This window comes from Crocodylus siamensis, chromosome 4, assembly GCF_052110815.1.
Source record: "Crocodylus siamensis isolate JL-2025a chromosome 4, ASM5211081v1, whole genome shotgun sequence".
Classification (NCBI taxonomy): Eukaryota; Metazoa; Chordata; order Crocodylia; family Crocodylidae; genus Crocodylus; species Crocodylus siamensis.
The window spans coordinates 125,140,008-125,160,191 of record NC_143398.1 but is presented as its reverse complement, the minus strand read 5'-3'; the positions used below and the strand labels follow the sequence as shown (position 1 = coordinate 125,160,191).

The following is a 20,184-nucleotide window of genomic DNA, read 5'->3' as shown; positions in this document are numbered from 1 at the left end:
AGGTTCCCTGCTGGGTCCTACGCTGAGCCAGGGAGCAGGGAATTAACATAGAGCCAAGGAGCAGCACAGAACCCAGCAGGGAGCCTGAAACCCTTTTTTAGTGATGCTTAATGTGCAGTAGCCTAATTTTACTGTGCATTAGCATATTAGCACAGTTTTTGACTAGATGCTCTACTGCACAGTAAAATAGGCCACTGCGTATTAAAATGCACATGTAGACATGCTCTAAATTTCTATTTGAGTTTATTTCAAATTCCCTATTCAGAATTTTCCAGATAGGTTGGTATACCCTCACTGAATAGATGATTGCTTGAAAAGTTATCCAAGGTATGAATTAAATATAGAAAGGTACGGCACATTCAGGTCTAGAAAAAGTCCTGAATGTGATACAGATGTGTTTATGAAGGCTATAGGTTTAATATTGGTACAACATTCTCAATCGTAGGCAAAGGTTTACACTCAAATGAAAATAGCTATTTACCAAAGCAGGTAAGATTCAAGAAAAATGTTCACAACATTTCCATTTAGCAGCAAATGAAATGGACATAATGTCAAGGGCTTTTTAAAATGTAAATTTTGTCTTTAAAACTTTGATGACATCAAAGCCATTATCAAAACAGGCTAAATCCTGTTGCCATTGACAACTAAGGTAAATGCTCACTGATTGCATGGAAAATAGAGCCAGGCCCTCCATTAGTACCTAGTGAGGTTAGATCCTCCAAATAGTTTACCTGGGTGAATTTCTGCACCAAAAATGGTTCCTTTCCAGAATATAGTACTTATATTAATGGGAAAGGAACTGTGTTTTCACTATGCATCTTGCCTAACACTATGGCGTGCCTATTCCATATAGGATCCTCAAGGCCTAAAACATAATAATAAGGATAATATTAATAATAACAGTATGGTGGCTGGCAAAGTACGAACACTCAACATGTAAAAGACATAACACTTTACATTTTTTGAATATCTCAAAACGAGAACCAAAGCAGATAAAAAGAAATCATTCCTCTAACTTCCTATACCAGAAATCTCTCAACATCATTTTGCTACTGCAATACACTGTTTAAATAAAGGTGCTTTCAGTCATGCCAAACATTCCTACCCGTCTCCAAAGGACAAACATTGATCATTTTCCAAAAATATACCCAGGCTGGAAGCAACAGAACCATGAACATCCACCTGCCCTGCCTGACTGATTTTCATCCATCAAACTCCTTACACTCATTGAAATAACTGAAAACTAAGGATTTAAAAAATATCAGCCCCCAAAAGCAAAAATACACAATGCAAATGTAAAGGCACAAATTCTTGAGGGGCTTATTTCAACAAAGCTGCCAATGAAGTTCTGCCTGAGTAACAACTGATTGTCTCTAATGATCAACATGGCTATAGAATATAAATAAAAAGGAAGAAATATGATAATGTAAGAAAAAATTAGTAATAACCCAAATTAATAATCTGTAGTGGTGGCTCGCATTAGGTATTGATCTGTTGATTTATTGCCTTCTTCTGACAGCTTTCAAAATCCCAATTTACTTTAAACTGCCTTTTTTTCTATACTATATTGTAAGGGGGTCCTCTTTTGTCTTTTTTTTTTTTTAAAACCAAAATCTGGCCCTAGATTAGGGTAAATATTTGTAAAATATTCTTCCAAAAACTTTGGGTACATATTGGAAAACTTACAGTGGGTTGGGGAAGACAAGAAAGCTAAAAATATCCAACAAGACATTGAGAAAGGAAAATGTGGTCCAAAGAAGCATCTTGAGCAGTAGCCACACCACAAAACGTAACAAACACCGTGGGCATGTTGACATGTGCATTTACAGTAGCTTAAATTTACTATGCAGTAAGCAGGAATAGGTTAGTGTCTATACATGCAGGTGTTAAGGTGCATTAACGCTGTGTGTGGACTGACTTGGGACTAACTTTAGTCCCAAGTCAGCCCACACACAGTGTTACTTCAGAGTAAGACGTCTACACATGCATTACTTTGAAGTAACTAACCACGTATAAATTTGATACTTGCATGATGCAAGTATCAAGTTTATGCTCAAGTAGGCATAAATTGCCATATTTAGTTCGCAGTATGAGCATGTACGTGTAGACATGTGCCCATACTGTGCGCTAATTTTGGCTATTGTGCAGTAAATTCACATGTGTAGACGTGCCCTGTGACCACTTAGGCAAGAGAGTAACTTAACTCGCCTGCTCTTTTACAAGCTCTAGTTATCAGGAATATATGGGTTAAATGAGCCAATAAAATGAAAAAGATAATAGATTTACCATCTTTGGAACTCATGGTATCACCAAGGTGAAGAGGATTACATTTTTATATGGGTAATGAGAATATCCAGAGTTACATTATTTATAATGCTCCTTTTAAAGCAGGAATGTAAACTCTTAAGCTTCAAGAAATGAGTCAACTGTGAACAAATGGAGTCAGGAAGAAAATTCCTATTAGGGCAAGTTATTTTGTAATTGCCCACTATCAGGCAACAGAAGGGTTTTTATCCCTCTGGTACTGGCTACCATTCAAGAAGAGTTAACTGACTTGCTAGATCACTGTTCTTGTCACATATATTCCCATCTATACATTCAGAAAAATCTTGCTGTCCACAGCAACTTTTTGCATGGTGTGTAGCCATTCAACATTTGAGTGTCAGAGGAGCAGCTTGACATTTTTATACTGCACAAAACATTAAATATGCTTGCAGGTATCACTGAATTGTTGTGGGGAGGGAGCAATTCTGACCACAAAAGGACATCTCTAGAGGGCTATGTAAAGTTTGAGACAAAAGGCTTGATACATGAAGACTTGAGCCATGGGTGTCGAGGTGTGACAAGCATCTCTAGGTAGCCTGAGAGTAAACCAAGAAAAAATCTGAACAGCTGAAAGAAATTTGCATAACAAAACACAATAACAGCATTATTTGACAAAGTCTGACTTTCTATTTTATTTCTTCTAGGTTCCAGCTTGAACAGGAATGCCAAAATCCAGGGCTCACCAGTAGTAAGTCAGCATTTATTCAGTTACCAAATTTTAGTTAAAGTTTTAATGAAAGTGGATAAATTGTCACAGAAATATTTGAAGAACCTTCCCATTGTTTTTCAATTAGCTCTAGCACTGGGGGATGGCAGCTATTTCGAATGCAAAAAAAGGGGGCAAATGCTGTGATTAATCAGACACATATATGGTAACTAGTGGTAAATTCTGACTTTTTAACGGTAATCATTATGCTGCAAGAGGTTGTGGTATGCACAGATAGAACTGCAAACAAGTGTCAGAAATCTCACAAGAGTCTGTTTTAAGAAATGTGCCTCATCTCACAGTCCAGAGGTGCAAGCAGTTTGCAGAAGGTTCAACTGAAGTTGCTGCTCTATAGCAAACCACCCAGACTTTTGGTGTTCACCCATGACTAGTAAAAGCTGGCCTGTACATAAAAAAAGAATGTTTGCATAACTCTAATTTTCATTAGCTTCTTTGCCTGTGCCAGTTTTTAAATGTCACCTTTTATTAATGATTGAAACTAGTTTCTCTAATAAGAAGTGAAAGCTGAAAGCCTAGCAAGGTTGTATAGTAGGTGAAGCATGACTGAATGCTACCTCCCCTCTGCTTCAGAAATAGGTGGAGAAGTAACTAGAAAGTCTCTCTTTCCCCTCAGGCTTTGACAGGTAAGACATTTAACTGTCTTTAAAGTCATATTAATTTCCCACTATTGATACAGGATAGGATCAACTGTTCCCCTGCTCAAGTGTCTGACACTTCTCAATTTTTGTCCTCTCAGTGACCATGATATTGCTGCCTAAAATTTGGAAGACCCATACTGAGCAGTCAGTGCTCTGCTTACATCAGTATCGGGACCCTGAAAGGACAAGGGTAAGAGGGAATGACTGCAGTTTCAACATATGAATTTTCATGGTCTTAAAACAGGCTGAGACTGCATACAGATGCTGATCCGTATGGAGAAGCAGTTAAGGCTATAACGTACAGTGGAATCGTAAAAAGCTTCATTAAGAGTAACTGTAAATTACTCATGTTATATGATCACTTAAAGGTACCGCATGTCTCTCCAGTCCATAATATTATGATTTACAATCATCAGTCTAGCTAGTCCTAACTAATGAGCAAGACATATTTAAGGCCATGTTTTAGTTTACATTGTTTTATAGCACAGGAAAGTCTTATTCACTGCAGACCCCTGTACACTATTTTATGCTTTTAGAAACCTTTTGCTCAAGGATCTCAAAATATTATCCCAATAATGAAGCCTCACAGCACCCCTGTGAGTTTGGTCAGTCTCACTGAATCAAGTTTTGATGATGAAGGGCCTGCTCTTCATCTCCTCTGTGAGGTCACTTTGCAGTATTTCAGAAGCAGAAGTTAACCTGTGAACTCCACTGACTTCCCTGAGAACTGTGGATACCAGAGTTATCCCAGAGAGGGGTTTTAATGGGTATAATGACTGCAAGTAATGTCATGTTTTCTCCATCCTTCCAAAAGGGAGCCATGCTTAATTCAGCCACATTTAGGGTTGAGCCTTCAGAACTCCAAGACAGAGAGGTTAAGAGTTAGTGGTCTGATTTTCAAAAGTGCACCTGAAATGGGAGCTGCAGGTACTCAACCCTTTGCAAGCTGGAACACTTATATAATTACTTAAGTATTTATTTTTGCACCCAAATTTGACAACAAGGCAAGTCATGAGTAGAACCAGAAATGGGACCCCAAAGTCTGAATCAGACCCTTTTGCTTTAACTTCTGGAAACATCAATTAAGCATCCCATTTATCAGTCTTACAGAGATATGCTGTGTTGGGAGCCTGTTCCTTTTATTTGATGTCTGTTTTTTCACTATGCATCAAAAGACTTCAAAAAATTTCAAGCCAGCTCCTCTGCCAGCCCTGTGATATGGCCAGGTTGATTCACACGGCTGTCTGATTCTACATTAAAAGGTGCCCTCTCCTGTAAATCCTCCCACAAAACCATTTCTTTCAGAAATGATCACTCCCTTGCTTCTCTTCAACAACAACAAAAAAAATCCACAACCACCTTTACTGAACTGTTGGCCTCAGGCTTTGCTGTGTCTTTATTTATCTTGTCTCTCTAAGACTGTGACTTGCTGAAGGCAAATAATGTGTCTTATTCTATCAAGGTTTTTATAAAGAGTCATCTTTATTTCTGGCACTGTGTAAATGAAGATCGATCACTTCAATTAAAATACTTTTAATTGAAGGTCTGTCTACCTTTTGCACCCATATCAGCCTTGTTCCATTATCCCCCAACCTAAAATGAATGAAGTGTAGGGAATGGAAACTAGACACAGTAGGGATATTGTGGATAGGTACCAGTCAGCCATGATCATTATACTGCTTAGTACATTGGGGATTCTTACTGGAAAGGGGTGCATTTTGGGACTTCAGGGAGTTGTCCTTGTATGACACAGGAAGATAAATGATGGAGAAAATTAAGAACTTCTTGTCTAGCCCACCTAAGGACGATGCTTGACCAACTTGGAAAGAAAGAAATGGAGGGAGTGACAGTAGTAGTTGAAAGTGAAGAGAGATGCAGTTAGCTGTGTTTAGTCTGAAGACAAATAGAAGGTGGGGTAGACTTCTACCTATTGGTTAACCAAAGTAGGGAGAGAGAGAGAGAGATGTACATGGGTGAATCTAGGATCTTGAAAAGGGTGTGGCACATCATCACATATAACCACGCAAATTTTTGTCCTTTTAAAGAGAAATTAAAAGCTTTACTAATATGGTAGGGGGCTAGCACTATATTATCCAGTCTAAGATCACAACAGAAAACAAATATAGCTATTGGCATGTACACTAATTTGCTAGAGTATATATAAAGTTTAAAAAAAAACAACACAATAAACTAGGTAAAAAGTCAAAAAGATATCATTAGTTCTGTAGTCATTATAGTAAAATATAAATCTCATTCAGATTCACAAAACAAAATCTAGCCTTCTTGAGTGTCTTGACAGTGTCTCCAGTACTTTGCTGTCAGTCATTTCTACACCTGAGTTAAGGTTTTTAGCTAGAGCTAAAAACAGTCTGCATGGCTGTGAAATAAAAGAGACACATTACCAGGAATGGCGAACTGACAGCAAAATTGTAGAAGAAAGGATATTTTGGGTAGTGCAACCACAAAACCATCAAAAAGGATAGAGGGTTGTTAGGACTGGTGGAGTAGAGAGAGATAAACAGGAATCAGGGGGCTCCTACACACATGCGGCAAGGCTGCTCCAACGCTCTAGAATTGACACATTTGATGAGCTTTAGTTCAAAGTGCCCCACCACCATTTTTCTATGCAGGGACGCTGACACGTGATGCTCTGGGCGCTTTTAAATTAGCACATCTTTCAGATTAATTAAAGTGCCCCTTCTCCCACCTCCCAGAACACGTCTATAAACACCCAGGGAGGTGATAATGAGACATGAGTCAATTGACTCTCACAGGTCTGCCTGAATAGAAATGCAGTTGCTGTCCCATGCAGTTGGTTTTAAAATTTGGGCAAGACAGGAACCAAAAGAAGGGTGTACCATGGTACCCCTGTATATGTAGCACAAGCTTTCATGAGCTGAAGCTCACTTTATCAAGGCAGTGGGCACGTCCACACATGCATTAATGTGCCATAATTAGGGCGCATTAATTTAGTACCTGTAATAACAGGTACTAACTTAATGTCCTGTAATTGGCACTACTATGCAGTAACGTCAGAGCATGTCCTTTCCTAAGCCCTTAAAACATTGCCTTAAATGTCACAGTGGCACAGCCAGGTGCTGAGCAGTTTGGGAAATATGGCTCTTAATGAAATGCCTATGTAGGAACTAAGGTTGTTTGATAGCCTCTTCCGACCAGCAGTTGTGGAACACTTCAAAAATTGGGTCCTAAGTGAATAAAAGATTTTGCCCTATACGCAGGAAACATAATGTACATGATTTGTTCCATACCCAGAAAAGTTTATTCCTCTCCCAAATTGCAGGTTCTCTCTTACTTCTAGAGATTATGAAGACAGGCAAAGCCAACTGATATGACTTTTGAGAACTAATATAACTACAGTTTCTTTGGTTTCACAGACAAGTTGGTCTGGGAGTCTGTGGCTCTGACTCCCTTTAGTGGCCTACTTCTGAGGGAAACCTCAGACTCAAAGACCCTAGAAACCTAGAAACAAAGCCAATATTAAGGAAAGTTCTCCTGTGCCTGAACAGCAGAGGTATAACTGGAATGATAAACAAAAGCCAAATCAGGTTTTAAGATCAAACTCTAGAAGGAGCTATTCTGTTTGGGACAACCCAAAAGTAGTTCTTACGGTTTAACCAAACTATACAATAAAATTCACAGAAGATACATTCAGGGGTGTTGCTTGGGTAGTAGTGAAGTAGGTGAAGATAGAATTATTTTCAACTGTGTTAAAAGAAGTCCAAACAATGAAAGCACAACAAGTTTGTAAAGTTACAAATTGCAGTGGGAGGTTGTTACAAGCTTCAGAAATAGATCCAGACCTTCCTGTAACTATCTTAACAGCCTAAGTCTAAAAAACTAGGCTAAAATTACTCAGGAAACATACTTGCTTGTAAGATTGTGGATATTTTCTACTCTTGATTATGGTAGAAATGTTATTAGAACAGGCTCTCATGGAAAAAATGCACCCTTTGGATATGGAAAGGCCACAAGGAAATGAACAAGATGGCATAACAGCTGGACACAGGGTTTCTACAGCATTTCTCAATCAGAGATCTTAAAATAAAGGTGAATGAATAACTACCATGAGACCCAGTTTATGGAAGAAAAAAAGAGAGATGGAGAGAAATTATGTGACTTGACAAAGGGCACTATCACAGCAGGGTCAGAACCTAGAAAAAAAAACTCATCTCTCTCTGGTTCTGGCTCAGCCCCACTTGTGATGGCAGAAAGTTTATCCAAACTATTTTAAAGCTGTACAAACAGCTCAGTTTGGGGCACAGGTTTAAATCTCCACCTATTTCATTTGAATTGATTTGTTTGTCCCTAGGAGTACAATAGGTTCATTCTGCTTTTAAAGGTAATAGGTCATTCGGCCTTAATCAGGAGACAGGTAACTTCCTATTGCAGACTTGGAGTCCAGAAGTGCCCATAACTCCACTAAGTTCAGGGGTCTTTGCCCATGAAGCTTTCTTTTGGTTTCTGAATAGAATCCCTTGTATTTCAAATGAAATTCAGTTGCAACTGGCTTCAGGTTGAAATAGTTTGGGTCCAACCGTAACAAAAAGTGTCATTTCCCCCTCTAGCATCTGGTCCACAGGGAATAATAGCCTAGTGCTGCTCAGTGGCGTAGTAGGTACATCACTGGATCTGCAGCACCATAAAACAGCCCAGACATATTCAATAAATCTGTGAGTCCTGACAATCCCAACAAATTGAGGGCAAGTAATAAAACCTAAATTTCAGACCAGTTCTGCGTAATTTGGTGTTCACGAGAACATTTTACTCTACATACTTCTCTTGATAAGTTCCTATCCTTTAATGCTAATGTGTAATGGCATTGTTTTTGGCACGGTTCAGCAACATAGTAAACATATTGCCACTAGTAAATAAAAAATTCCTCACTCAAGGCCTGTTAACGCATTAGCAATTTTTCTTTATTTTTTTCTCATGCTACATTAATAGCCAAGGAATCCACTTCACTGCCGATATAATTGCAATGGAGGTACACGAGAGAGAGAGAAAGGGAAAAGTTTTCAGTCCAGCATTGCCATCTTTCCCAAAATGGTCTTGATAATATAATTTAAAGTTCTTAAACAGTTGGTGAATCTGAGTGTTAATCAAAAATTGTAAAAGAGCCCTTGAGTGGGTTGTTACTAGAACAAATACATTTTGGTATTTTATACCACATCTTTCTACCCCGTTGCACTGCCAACCAAGGCAAAGTTCCTCATTTATATACTAATAAAGGAGTTCCAGAAAAATACACACTGTGTACAGAATCTGAGCTTATTTGTTTTGTGAACAAGACACATACCAGCCCTTGCCCATATGTATTCCTTCCAAATGCTTTCCTTCCCTGTTGCAAGCCCAAAAGCAAGACAGTGGAATATATACATGCAAGACATCCTAGTTCAGTCAATCCTATTCCTGGACCATCTTCTCTTTTTTTCTCCATTTCACTATTCTCAGAACGTTTCATTCTGCAGACCACTGGTAGATATGAATTAAGTTGCTCTAGCTCACTGATTCTCAACCTCTTCCATACAGTTTCCCAATAAACACCCTCTGCACCCATTACTGCATTACAACACAGAAGAACTTCTCCACTCCCTTTTTTGTCTCTAATAATCCAACATCTCATAATCCTTTGCTTTAGTTTTCACAGCTCTCCTAACATGGATGGAGCTCCAGCTACATCATGTTACTCCATGCCTGCTGGGAAAGGCATATCCCCATCTAGGTTCTTCATGTCAACTGTCTTTCCTACTGCCACGCTCCCCTCTAATCTCTACACTTAAGTAGACTGCTGTGATGGGCTACAACATATACCTCTCTTTCCTTTTGGACTTCCTCTATACGCATCTCAGGCAGATTTTCACTTGACAATCCCCCATCCATTCTAAGACCAGGCAGAGTTAGCAGGGCATCAATCACCAGAACTTACTTATGCACACCTAAAAGTAAATTCAAACCTGCTGGTGACTTAATCTGTAAACTGAAAGCAGCAAGGCTAGCCTACAAGATGATTTTTTTCTTAATTAATCTCTATATATTCTTAGATTGGCAAGCCTTTGTATCTGCAGGTCTTCTATGTGGCTGGAAAGGTAAAATGATTGTACTACATTGAGAACAATTTCCTGTAAGACATGCCACCAGCATCTTCTCTGTGTGTGGCTATTCTGACATCATAGAGGATGGTTGAAAAACTCAGTAGTTTTGGTTTAGGCCTGAGTTTGGCTTGAACACTGAATAAACTTAAAGTGCTGTCTTTTACTTCATGTGCAAATCTTCAGGCCTACACATTTTTGTTTGGTGATGGCCAAATGCAGGCAGATTGAGGGCTATTCTTTGCAGCTGTAAATCTGGAGCTCTGCCAACTAACTCCAGCTGGAGATCTGGCCCAGAATCTTTATGGCTGTTTATCAGCCCTTCTAATAAAGGGCTGTTGCAGATTTGGGAAAGCAATAAGGCTACTCTGAGAAGATAATTTGACCCTCTGCAGTTGCACACATTTTTGGACATGTGAACTTAGATATATAATCACATGAGGCATTTCCATCTAATTATGTATTATATAAATACATACATAATACACACATACTTATATAACATATAATTCAATATAAAGTTATATACTGAAGTGGAAATGCTGCAACTGATTAATTTATAGCCCCCATTTCACTCTAACTTTAATGAATGTTATTTTCTGCAAGCAAAAGTGGAATTGGTATAGGGTGCATTTCACAATCATGTATATACTAGAGGGAGAGAGAGAGAAGGGGAAAGAGATCATTTTAGTATGAACAGTTACTTAGTTTGGAAATTTACGTTCAAATCATTTACTGTCTCGCAGGATCAGGCCCATTTCCCTGCCACAACTCAGTTCATAACAACTGCTCTAGCCCCACCAGCCATGTGGAGCAGCTGGATTAATGCAGTAAAACCTAAGAGTTCAGAAGGTCAAATAATCCTTGAACTAATGAGGATTTACATTTAAGTGATTCAGCATAATGGCTGTTTATGCATCATAGTGCATTTAGATTTTGTTATTGTTATTCCAGTTCCTAAATAGTAAATAGTTTATTCTAATACTCAAAATTAGTACCAATAAATGAGTATATCTTTACTGCAAATCTATTCCTTTAGAGAAAAATATGCATGTAGAAATGTTTCTAATACACAGGAGACACTGAACACCAACAGCTCCTATTGACTTCTAAAGAAGCTGCTTGTGTTTAGGATTTGGACCCTGTTTCTCAGCTGGTTCTTCATATGTGTATGATCATCTACACTACAGACTCCTCAGGAACCCCACCCTTTACTCCTGCCACTGATCCCATCCCACAAATGCACATGACTTTCATGTCACTTGTAACTTTGAATTTGCTATCTCTGGCCAGCTTGTCATAAGCCTTAAGATTTTGCACACCTACTTGTTTTGCATTTTGTGTTAACCCATTAGTCCCAAGAGCCACACATGGTGCAATGTGTGGCAAAGAACTTGGGACAAGGGGGAAGAAAAGGGTTAAGTTACAGACTTTTTTAGAACTCATTGCTACGTGGAAGCTAAAGAGCAGCCATTTCTTGCCTGATGCTCTTACAAATGCGCTGAACCAGAAGTTATACTTATGCTTTCACTTCTTAAACCTAGTTTTGGAGGGGGAGGGGAGACAATATAAGCAGCAAACATTTTTTCAGCATCATTAAACATTATGTAATTGCAAACCAACTAGATAATAGGTACCAGGTGCACAGCACCCCTGCTTTATTCAAGGTCTCTTGGGGTGTTGCAGGAAAGAATATAAAACGGTTATATTACACTGCAACTGCAGTTTCCTCAGGAAAGTAAATTAGATACATCATCCCAGGAATATTTACAATTAGCTTAATTCCTATATGGTGCAGGACATGCAGTTGGTTAGTCTTAAGTGCAGCATCATGCAGTTGGCATTAATGTTGGCAAATGCACTTTACGTAGAAACAGACTTTATGCTTACAATTATCCCAGCCCAATATGGAGTGTCTCTGACTAGAAAAGAAGAGCTGATGCCTGCCATAATGAAGCCCAGCACTGTTATAGAGATGCCTAACACCAGCTGCAACAATGAAAGCAGCAGCGGGAAACGGCAGCCACAACAAGTGTGGGATTCCTCTTCCTGGCCCGTTTTGGGATCCCCCTTGGCTTTGTCCTTCTTCATTGCTGGCTCTTGCTTCTTGGCTGGATCGGTGCTTTCCTCCCCTCCAGGTGCCTTCCCTGTCTGATTCTGGTTATTAAGGGATGTGTTATGCTGGGATGTCTTCTCCTCTTTTCCCATGCTGATGAACTTTTTTTCTGATGGGTGTGGGGGGGGGGTTTTCCCCCTGAAGCCTGGCTTTGTGCTGGCTGAGTTTGTCCTGGTATTTGAATCAAGGAGGCTGAACAAATATGGAAAACATTTGGAGCAGATTGTCAGAGCTTCAAAATGCCACATATAGCCCAGAGAACAGGGGGGTTCAAGGGGGGTAGTGAACTAGCAACATGAAGAAGCCAGTTCCCTATGCTGGGGCTGGCTGTGCACATGAAGTCTGTGTGTCATAATCAGGCTGCAGAAGATCCTCAGTACTGGTGTGAAATTAATTAGCTAGGCAAGACATCTTTGTTTAATTGGGGACTGCCTCAGTGCCTAGGATGCATTTTATTTGTGCTTGTGAAAGTAACAGGCTTTTTGCAATGTAATAATCCTGTATGTTATTGGCATGCAGAATCCCAGGCAATAAATCCATGTGCGGCTGTGCACAATACACATAAGCATAATTTGCATACAGATTGTGTGCATGCTTGGGTGGGTGAAGACAGGATCTATAACAAGGATGTATTTACCATGACAAAAATTCAAAAGCCAGGTTTCTGGGGTTTCAAGCAACACAGAATAGCCCAAGAGTCATAAAGCAAAGAGAGGTGCAGAGGGGTTTTACAAATAACCACATTAGGAGCAATCTGCAAAAATGTACTCCTTTTGCAGGCGTTAAGGCATGCAAGGAAGACTGGTAGCTATTTGCAGACACCAACAGAGCATGAAGGATTTGCTGAATGTCTATGAAAAATTTCTTAGGGCCACACTTCGTTATTAGTAGGTGGGTGTTACTTATTAATTAATCTGGGAAAGGACACTTCATCATCATGTTGAAGTAGATGACCTTCTGAGGTCCCTTCCAGCCCTATTTTTCTGATTCTATGATTCTAGAAATATCAAGCCAATGTCCTGAACCAGGAAGCACTTAAATTTATGTTTAATTGACTTCATTGGAATTACTCAACTCCTTAAAGTTGAGCATGGTTTGAAGTATTTTGCTGGACACATCCACCCTGGCTGAAAGAATAAAAGAAAAAAAAAATTGAAAGTTGAAAAATTTAGCTAAAATTTGGCCAATACTTTCATCCTGTGCTCCTGGCCCTGTGTCAACAAAGCAGTTAAGTCTGTGCCCGTGTACAGCCATGAGTGGCCTGTTCCTTACAGAGGCACCAGCAGATATTTGGTAGCATAAGGTACTTGCAGTATTCTGATTTAAATGAATGGGGATTCCACTGGATTAAGAATTTGGCCAAGCTATCAGCTTGCTTTTTTTTTTTTTTTCTCCCCCCCAAAAGAAGGTGATCTATTAGAACAAATGATAGGAAGAAACTGAGAATGAGGGGACCAGAGCATTAGAAAGTAGGAGTGGTGGATAGAAGGAAAAGATTCCAAAGGAAAAGAAAACTGTCTTTGAACAATACCAAGTTGTGCAGGAGACAATGCTGAAATACCCAAAGAGGATCTTACAGATGCTGAGGTTGCATCAAGGAAGTCTTTCCTTTGACACATTGGCAGTACCTTCTGAGAATCTACACTACTTCTAGCTCCTTATGGCATTTAACAGCAATGAATGGTGTCTTCTGTATTAATAAATTATGATGTCACTTCCTGTTATGGGTTAAGCAATATCCTCTTCATATATTTATATTTCAGGAGCATAAAACAAAAGTAGAAATGAAGTGATTTCAGATACTTTGCGTAACTTATAAATTACATCAATTGCATTTTTTTTTCAGAAGTGGAAGATTAAGAAATATAGTTAAAACACTAATTTCAAAAGAAAACAACAGAAATAAAACTGGGAATATTATTCCTGAATAGCTGAGCATTAATATCATCTTCTTGATAGTCCCTCATAAGCATGATCTGGGTTTTTTTTATAATTGTATTTTGCACTCACAAAGGAGAGCCTGCATTCATCTGCATTTTCTAAATGGGGAGACTAAGGTATGGAAGGGTTAAGTGACATTACCAAAGGCAGTCCAGGAGTCGGTGGTGGAGCTAATCAGGTTTTACTGATTTCCAGTTTTGTGTCCAAGGCAAAGGAATAATATCAATATGTAGTGAATGGCTTGTGCTTAATTTTGAAGGGGCCTCACAGTACAAGGAGTATTCAGAGAACTAGTCTCTCAGCTGCCATCAACTGGCTCAGCAAGAGTCAAGGGTAAAAGCACATGAATCATTAAGTCACCTTTGCATTCTTCTTATCTCTAATACGGAGGGTGGGGGGGGAGAGCAACTCAGGGGTGCTCTGATACTTGGCCGTGTGCCCTTACAGTGCACTTCTGCTATTGGGAGTGGCAGAACACAACAGTGTTCTGATCATAAGCCCTCCTATTCCAATACCATCTCTATCAGGGCAGGTATTGGCAGTAAGATGGCTAAACTAGAAATCTCCAGTTCTTACAGCAATGTGGAAAAACACAATAGGCTGAAGATATGGACCTAGAATACAGAACACTTTTTCTTTGTCATAGCTCTCCTCATTCCCCAAGTCCTATGCCTCAGATCTGAAATGGAGATTTTTCAAAGAGAATTTCAGTAAGATTTTTAGCACCTGAGCTCATGCTAAACAGCTGGATTAATGAGCATTCTCCTCAAAAGGGGCCAAATTCCCAAACTTTATTCATGCATACAGTCCTATTGATTTCAGGAAGGCCATTTGTCTAAGGTGAGCAGATTTAAATTCAAATCAATAAAATTAACAAAGATTTACATGACAGACTATAATGGCTGTCTACTGGATCAAGAATCCCTCTAATTTTTAAATAGATGCCTAAATATCTATTTACTTAGCAAGTACGTTAAAAATCAGATGCTACTCTCCATACATTTGGTCTACATCTCCATCTCCAGGTTCTGTATAAGCAGAATTTAGGTGGAGATTTTCAAAGGTGCTTTTAGGTGTTACCTGCTGCCCTTCCACTAAAACTCGGTTGGATACTTATCTCCCTTGGCCTTTTAGAAAAACTTAGCCTTAGGACTGACACCTGCCCTGCATATGCAGGGAGAGCTCCAGCTGGCTTCAATGGAAGTGTTCCCAGCAGGAAGACTAAGGTCAGGATACATGATTGTGATTGATGATACATGAACAAAGTAGATGCTCACATTTTTTCCATACTGTTGGTTTTGTGGTAGCTACTATTGTAAAACCGTGCTTTTCTAAGAAAGCTTAGCAAACTAGTTCTTATCTCAGCCGGTCACTGAAGAATATAATTTTTATGTAACATTCTACCATGACACAGACACTTCTCTTTTTCTTGTGTTTCTGGGTGCATCTATATGTGCAATTAATGTGCAGCAATAAACTCTGGAGCTTATTGCCCCAGAGTTTATTACTCCCAGGTGCAGCATTTACACATGCATTTGGGACTGCAGCACACTGAGTCAGATCAGAGCAACCCTAGCTCATAGGGGGCCTGGAGGGTCAGCCTGCCATCCTGGGGCTGTGCCCCCCTGGCTCAACTTACTGTGGAGGGGCTGGCTGGGGTTAGGGTTATCATTCCGTTTCCAAAACAGAAGACACCTGTTGTGGGGGCACCTCACTCCCAACCCACAGTCCCCTGGCCCTGCTAAAGTCCTTCACTCCCACCCTGAAACCTTACTGTCCCTGCTGGTGCTGCCCTTTACTCCTGACCTGCAGCCCCCTGGCACTTCCAGTGCCCTGAACTCCTGACCCACAAGCCCCGCCCCCAGTGCTTCTCACTCCCCAGTGACCCTCACTCCTGACCACAGCCCCCTGCTCCCCCCAAGCCTGGTGGGGGGGTGGGCAGCTGGCCTCATCCTGACTGGGCTGGAGAACAGCAGCTCTGATTCATGTGGGTAGTGGTAGAGTGAGTCTGGCCCTGGTACAAGCAGGAGAGAAGAGGCGGGAATCTCTGTGTCAGCCCCAGTCCTGGGCTGGGACTCTCATGCTGTTCCAGGTGGCCTGGGCATGCCCCCCTGGGGCAGTGTCTCTTGGGGCCACATGGCCCCCACAGGCATGAGCACTGGCCCTGTTGCCACCAGCTTGGACACAGACCTCTCTTCTGCCCCCAAAGGGCCCCCCACCTCCTTCCCCTGCTGGAGAGACAGGTGCCTCTCCCCTACGCTGCTGCAGCCTCAGCACCTGGACAGCTTCCCCCAGTGCCAGCAGGCACCCCGCCACCCCTTTCACACACACACTAATCTCCAAGCCCTGGCCCTCCAATCCTGCTTCCCATGGACTTGACTGCATCCCGCTGCTGAGGCTGCTCTTACTATGCTGCCTGGCTGCATGCCAGCCATGTGTGTGTGCATGCACAGATACAAGTGGTACCCCATCTCCAATCACCCTTCCCTTGCTCCCACCAGCGGAGCAGAGTAAAATTCTGGACATTTGTTCAGATTTCAAAAAACCACCTGGACAGGGATTGGAGGACTCAAAAGAGGTAATGTCTGGGAAAACAGGAGGGATGAGGACAACAATGAGAGGGTCCAGAGGAGGGCCACTCGCATGATCTGAGGACAACAGGGCAGACCCTATAATGAGAGACTGTAGGACCTGAACCTGTTCAGCCTTCACAAGAGACTGTCTATAAACTCACTAGGGGGGACCAGAAGGGTTTGGGAGAGACCTTGTTTCCCCTAGCGCCCCCTGGCATAACAAGGAATAATGGCCACAAGTTGTTGGAGAGTAGGTTTAGATTAGACATCCGTAAGAACTACTTCACTGTTAGGGCGGCTAGGATCTGGAACCAACTTCCAAGGGAAGTGGTGCTGTCTCCTACCCTGGGGGTCTTTAAGAAGAGGCTTGATGCCTACCTGGCTGGAATCATTTGAGCCCAGTTTTTTCTCCTGCCTGGGCAGGGGGTCAGACTTGAGGATCTACAGGGTCCCTTCCGACCCTACTTCTATTATTCTTCTATGATTCTATGAAAGCCCATACTTATGGTAACTCTAGCTGGGGCACAAAGGTGCTTCTATGTGGGGCTAACTGGCTGGCTGCCCCTGCACTAAACTACCCTCATGCCTCAGGCAGCATCTACACATGCTCACCGGTGGATCTTTTTACTTTGCATAGCAGGACAGTACTTGTAAATACTTGCTGCAGAGTAAATTAGTTTACTCCAGCCTAATAAGGGCGCATGGGTAGATACTGAGATGTTTACTGCACAGCTAAGTCTACCAAGTAACAAACGTCTTGTGTAGCTGCGCCCTCTGGGTCTGATTCAGATCTACTTACTCATGCTGGGTAAAACTTACTTCACATTAATCCCATTGGCCTCACTAGGTCTATAAGTGGAGTAAAATACTATTCATCATAATCAAAAGAAGCAGATTATGCCTCCATTTGAATAGTATTTAGTCATGTTCTTCTTTGCCGTCCCTCCTGTTCTTATGGTTGTATGACTAATACAACTGTCAGTAAACAGCTGACCTGCTTTTATTGGAAGAGTTTTGGGATTCCTATAAATATTAATCAGCTATTAAACTAAGCTAGTGGATTGCCTTATAACTTATAAATACCCTATATGTTGTATATTTAAACCATTACTATAATAGTAGCAATACCAAACATTATTATGTAATAAGATATATGAGGAGGAAAATTAATCTAGCAGAAGTTATTTTTAATGAGTAGAGAATGAATAAAGAATAGGAAAAACAATATTTTATTATTGCAAATTCAACATTTCTGACCCAACCCTGCATTTCCTGCAGACCCTCAATTTTTTTTTTTTTTGTGGTGCAGGATTGCCCCTTATTTATTGTTACATAAATGGTTTCATATTTACATATTTTATTTGATATGGTGAAAGACCATTAAAAATTACAAGCATTATTTTAAGAAATCAACAAACTGAATAAAACACAGACGTTTCTACAATAATTGAAACAACTTGCCTGGGTGTCATTTGGATTTTCAACAATTCATTAATAAGTTACTGATTCGTACTCAAAGTGCTTACTGTGTTTTCAAGCACATGTGTTAATTTAAGAATTTTTCCTGGATGTGTGGAGGGGTTTGGTTTGGGTTTTTTTCTTTTTTAGTTCGGGCCATAGGTGCAAGCTTTTGTTATGTGGCATCCAATTGTCATTTTGGGGTCCTTTACATAAAAGGGGCCATGTTCCACATCTTTTTCATATTCAGATACTGGCCTGCATAAAATATTGTGTAGATCTTACCTTTTTCTTTTGCCCAAAGATAGTATGCAGCGTACAACCAGAACAACAAGTCAAATGACCTCAATAGTGCAACTTCAGTGTATTTTCTCTTGTCCAAAATATATAAATGTCAAATTCCAGGTTACAGCAGCCCTGACACTAATTATTTTTCTTCATAGCTGCAAGGATACTGCAGTACATTTAATTCTAGAAATCTGATTCTTTTCACTACAGTACTTTTATTTTCAGTAAAAAAAAATCAGTTTGGTGATGGTTAAAATAAAAATATAGTTATATTTGTGTAAATATTTTATAAAAAGTTCTCCAGGCTAGCCAAGCTACAACAACAAAGTTGAAAAGTAGACATTCAGTATCAGAGAATCACAAGGGGGTGGACAAAGACTTGACTTGGAGCCTTTGTATGGCATGGCAGCGTGGTTATTCTGTCCCAGGAGTAGCTCTACTACAGAGTCGTGAGTCACAGGCAGTTCTGAGTCATAACACCCCCATAACTTCTCTGTTGTGCCAAGTGTGTAGGGGGAGAAAACTCTGCTGCATCCAGCAATGGCCTCATGCAACATACACTTTACTTAACAGAACCAGTGTGTTGGGATGGTTTCCCACATAACGTGGGAGGGGGAGTCCAAGTTAGGTAAACCCTGTGTAGCTCTGCAGGGGAATACAAGAGCTTGTACATTCTTGCTCCTCTCCATGGCAGCTAAAGCCAATATATATGCATGTGTGTAATTTAATATGAGCATACTATATACATACACACACACCCAGAATACCAAAGGACCCTGTAAAAAAAAAAAAAAAGAAGTCAGTGGTTCTCAACCTTTTCAGACTCAAGTCACCCCTTGTTAGATGTAAGGCATCCCTCAGAAAAGTGCTTAGTTTTCACTTGTTTCTGACGATGGGAAAATAGAGCAATTTCTCTGTTGTAAAGAACTCAAAAAAAGACCACAGGTCAGAATTTTTTTTTGACACTGTGGATTTCTATTAGAAACCTCTGGGTTTATTTTGTAAATGAAATCATGAGTAGGAGATTGTACATGTAAGAATACTAATATTGCATGGTACCCCAAGGCACCCTTACATGAATCCATGGCACCCCAAGGTGCTACAGCTCCTAGTTAAGAATCACGGTGTTAGATAAAATGCTCCAGTCTTTGAAGAACTGGGACATTCCACCCAAGAAAGATGGAGGACAGTACATGTATTTTCCCTAGAAACAAAAGGTTTAACTGCAGCCATTAAATTGGATTTCTTGAGAGTTACTCATTACCAAGCTCTTAAAACTATCAGAGGAAGGATTAAACATGAAGATTAGAGATTAAAAGTGACATGATATTGAACCAAAGATTTTGGATCCAGTTATGGGCATTTCCAAGAATTCAGGGTTGTCTGGATGTGATATTCCCGTATTATTCTCTGCAACCTCACTGGGGCCATTCTGCTTCTTTGTATGGATGTTTTTCTCACCTTCTTTGGTACAGTGAAGAATCAGGCTGAAATAAATTCTGTTGTTTTTTTTTACAGGATTGGAGCCGGCATATGAGAAGCTGTTGGACACAAGCATTTTATGTAACATAAGCAAAATTAAAGTTGTGTGCACAATGATGTCTGCCTAAAGAGCATCTCATTTAAATTAGTATTTTTAATATAATATTTATTCCAATAGAATAAGGAGACAAATCTAGCAGCATAAAGGAGGTCAGAAGTGGTATAGCTTCTATCTTTCAGCCCCGGAACAAGAACTTACAGGAGATTTAACTTGGCTTGTACTCACTTAACAGTTTGCAAATGACCTTTCCTCTGGTTGAAACGCATCACCTCTAAAATTTGGCTTACCTGATCTAACTGAACGTACAGAAGTCTAAGTTGACATGCAGAGGGGTCCAAAACCATGGTATGATACCTAGATGAAACTCAGCATTACTTATTCTTTTCATAAAGATTTCAGTCTTACCTCCTGTTATCTGTCTTATCCTTGACTGTATACTCTTTGCAGTAGGGACTGTCTTTTTAT

At 40.2% G+C, this 20,184-nt stretch overlaps 2 protein-coding genes across 3 annotated transcripts in view; one reads left to right on the top strand and one right to left on the bottom strand.

The window, feature by feature from the left end:
- The window catches only part of SSPN (sarcospan), an 85,682-nt gene extending 73,579 nt beyond the window's left edge, over nucleotides 1-12,103 (bottom strand). Inside the window, exon 1 of one of the 2 annotated variants that reach the window (XM_090043684.1) lies at nucleotides 11,691-12,103. In XM_090043684.1, coding sequence (XP_089899810.1) covers nucleotides 11,691-12,008 — 318 coding nt within the window. In that variant the 5' untranslated portion in view covers nucleotides 12,009-12,103. The remainder of the gene's footprint in view (nucleotides 1-11,690) is intronic. The other variant, XM_090043683.1, reaches the window with a different exon arrangement.
- Nucleotides 1-19,775, top strand: part of ITPR2 (inositol 1,4,5-trisphosphate receptor type 2) — a 537,951-nt gene extending 518,176 nt beyond the window's left edge. The window contains exons 57-58 of the mRNA XM_090043677.1: nucleotides 2,970-3,013; nucleotides 19,695-19,775. Of these exons, the coding sequence (XP_089899803.1) occupies nucleotides 2,970-2,981 (12 nt within the window). The 3' untranslated portion in view covers nucleotides 2,982-3,013; nucleotides 19,695-19,775. The remainder of the gene's footprint in view (nucleotides 1-2,969; nucleotides 3,014-19,694) is intronic.
- The last annotated feature ends 409 nt before the right edge of the window (nucleotides 19,776-20,184 follow it).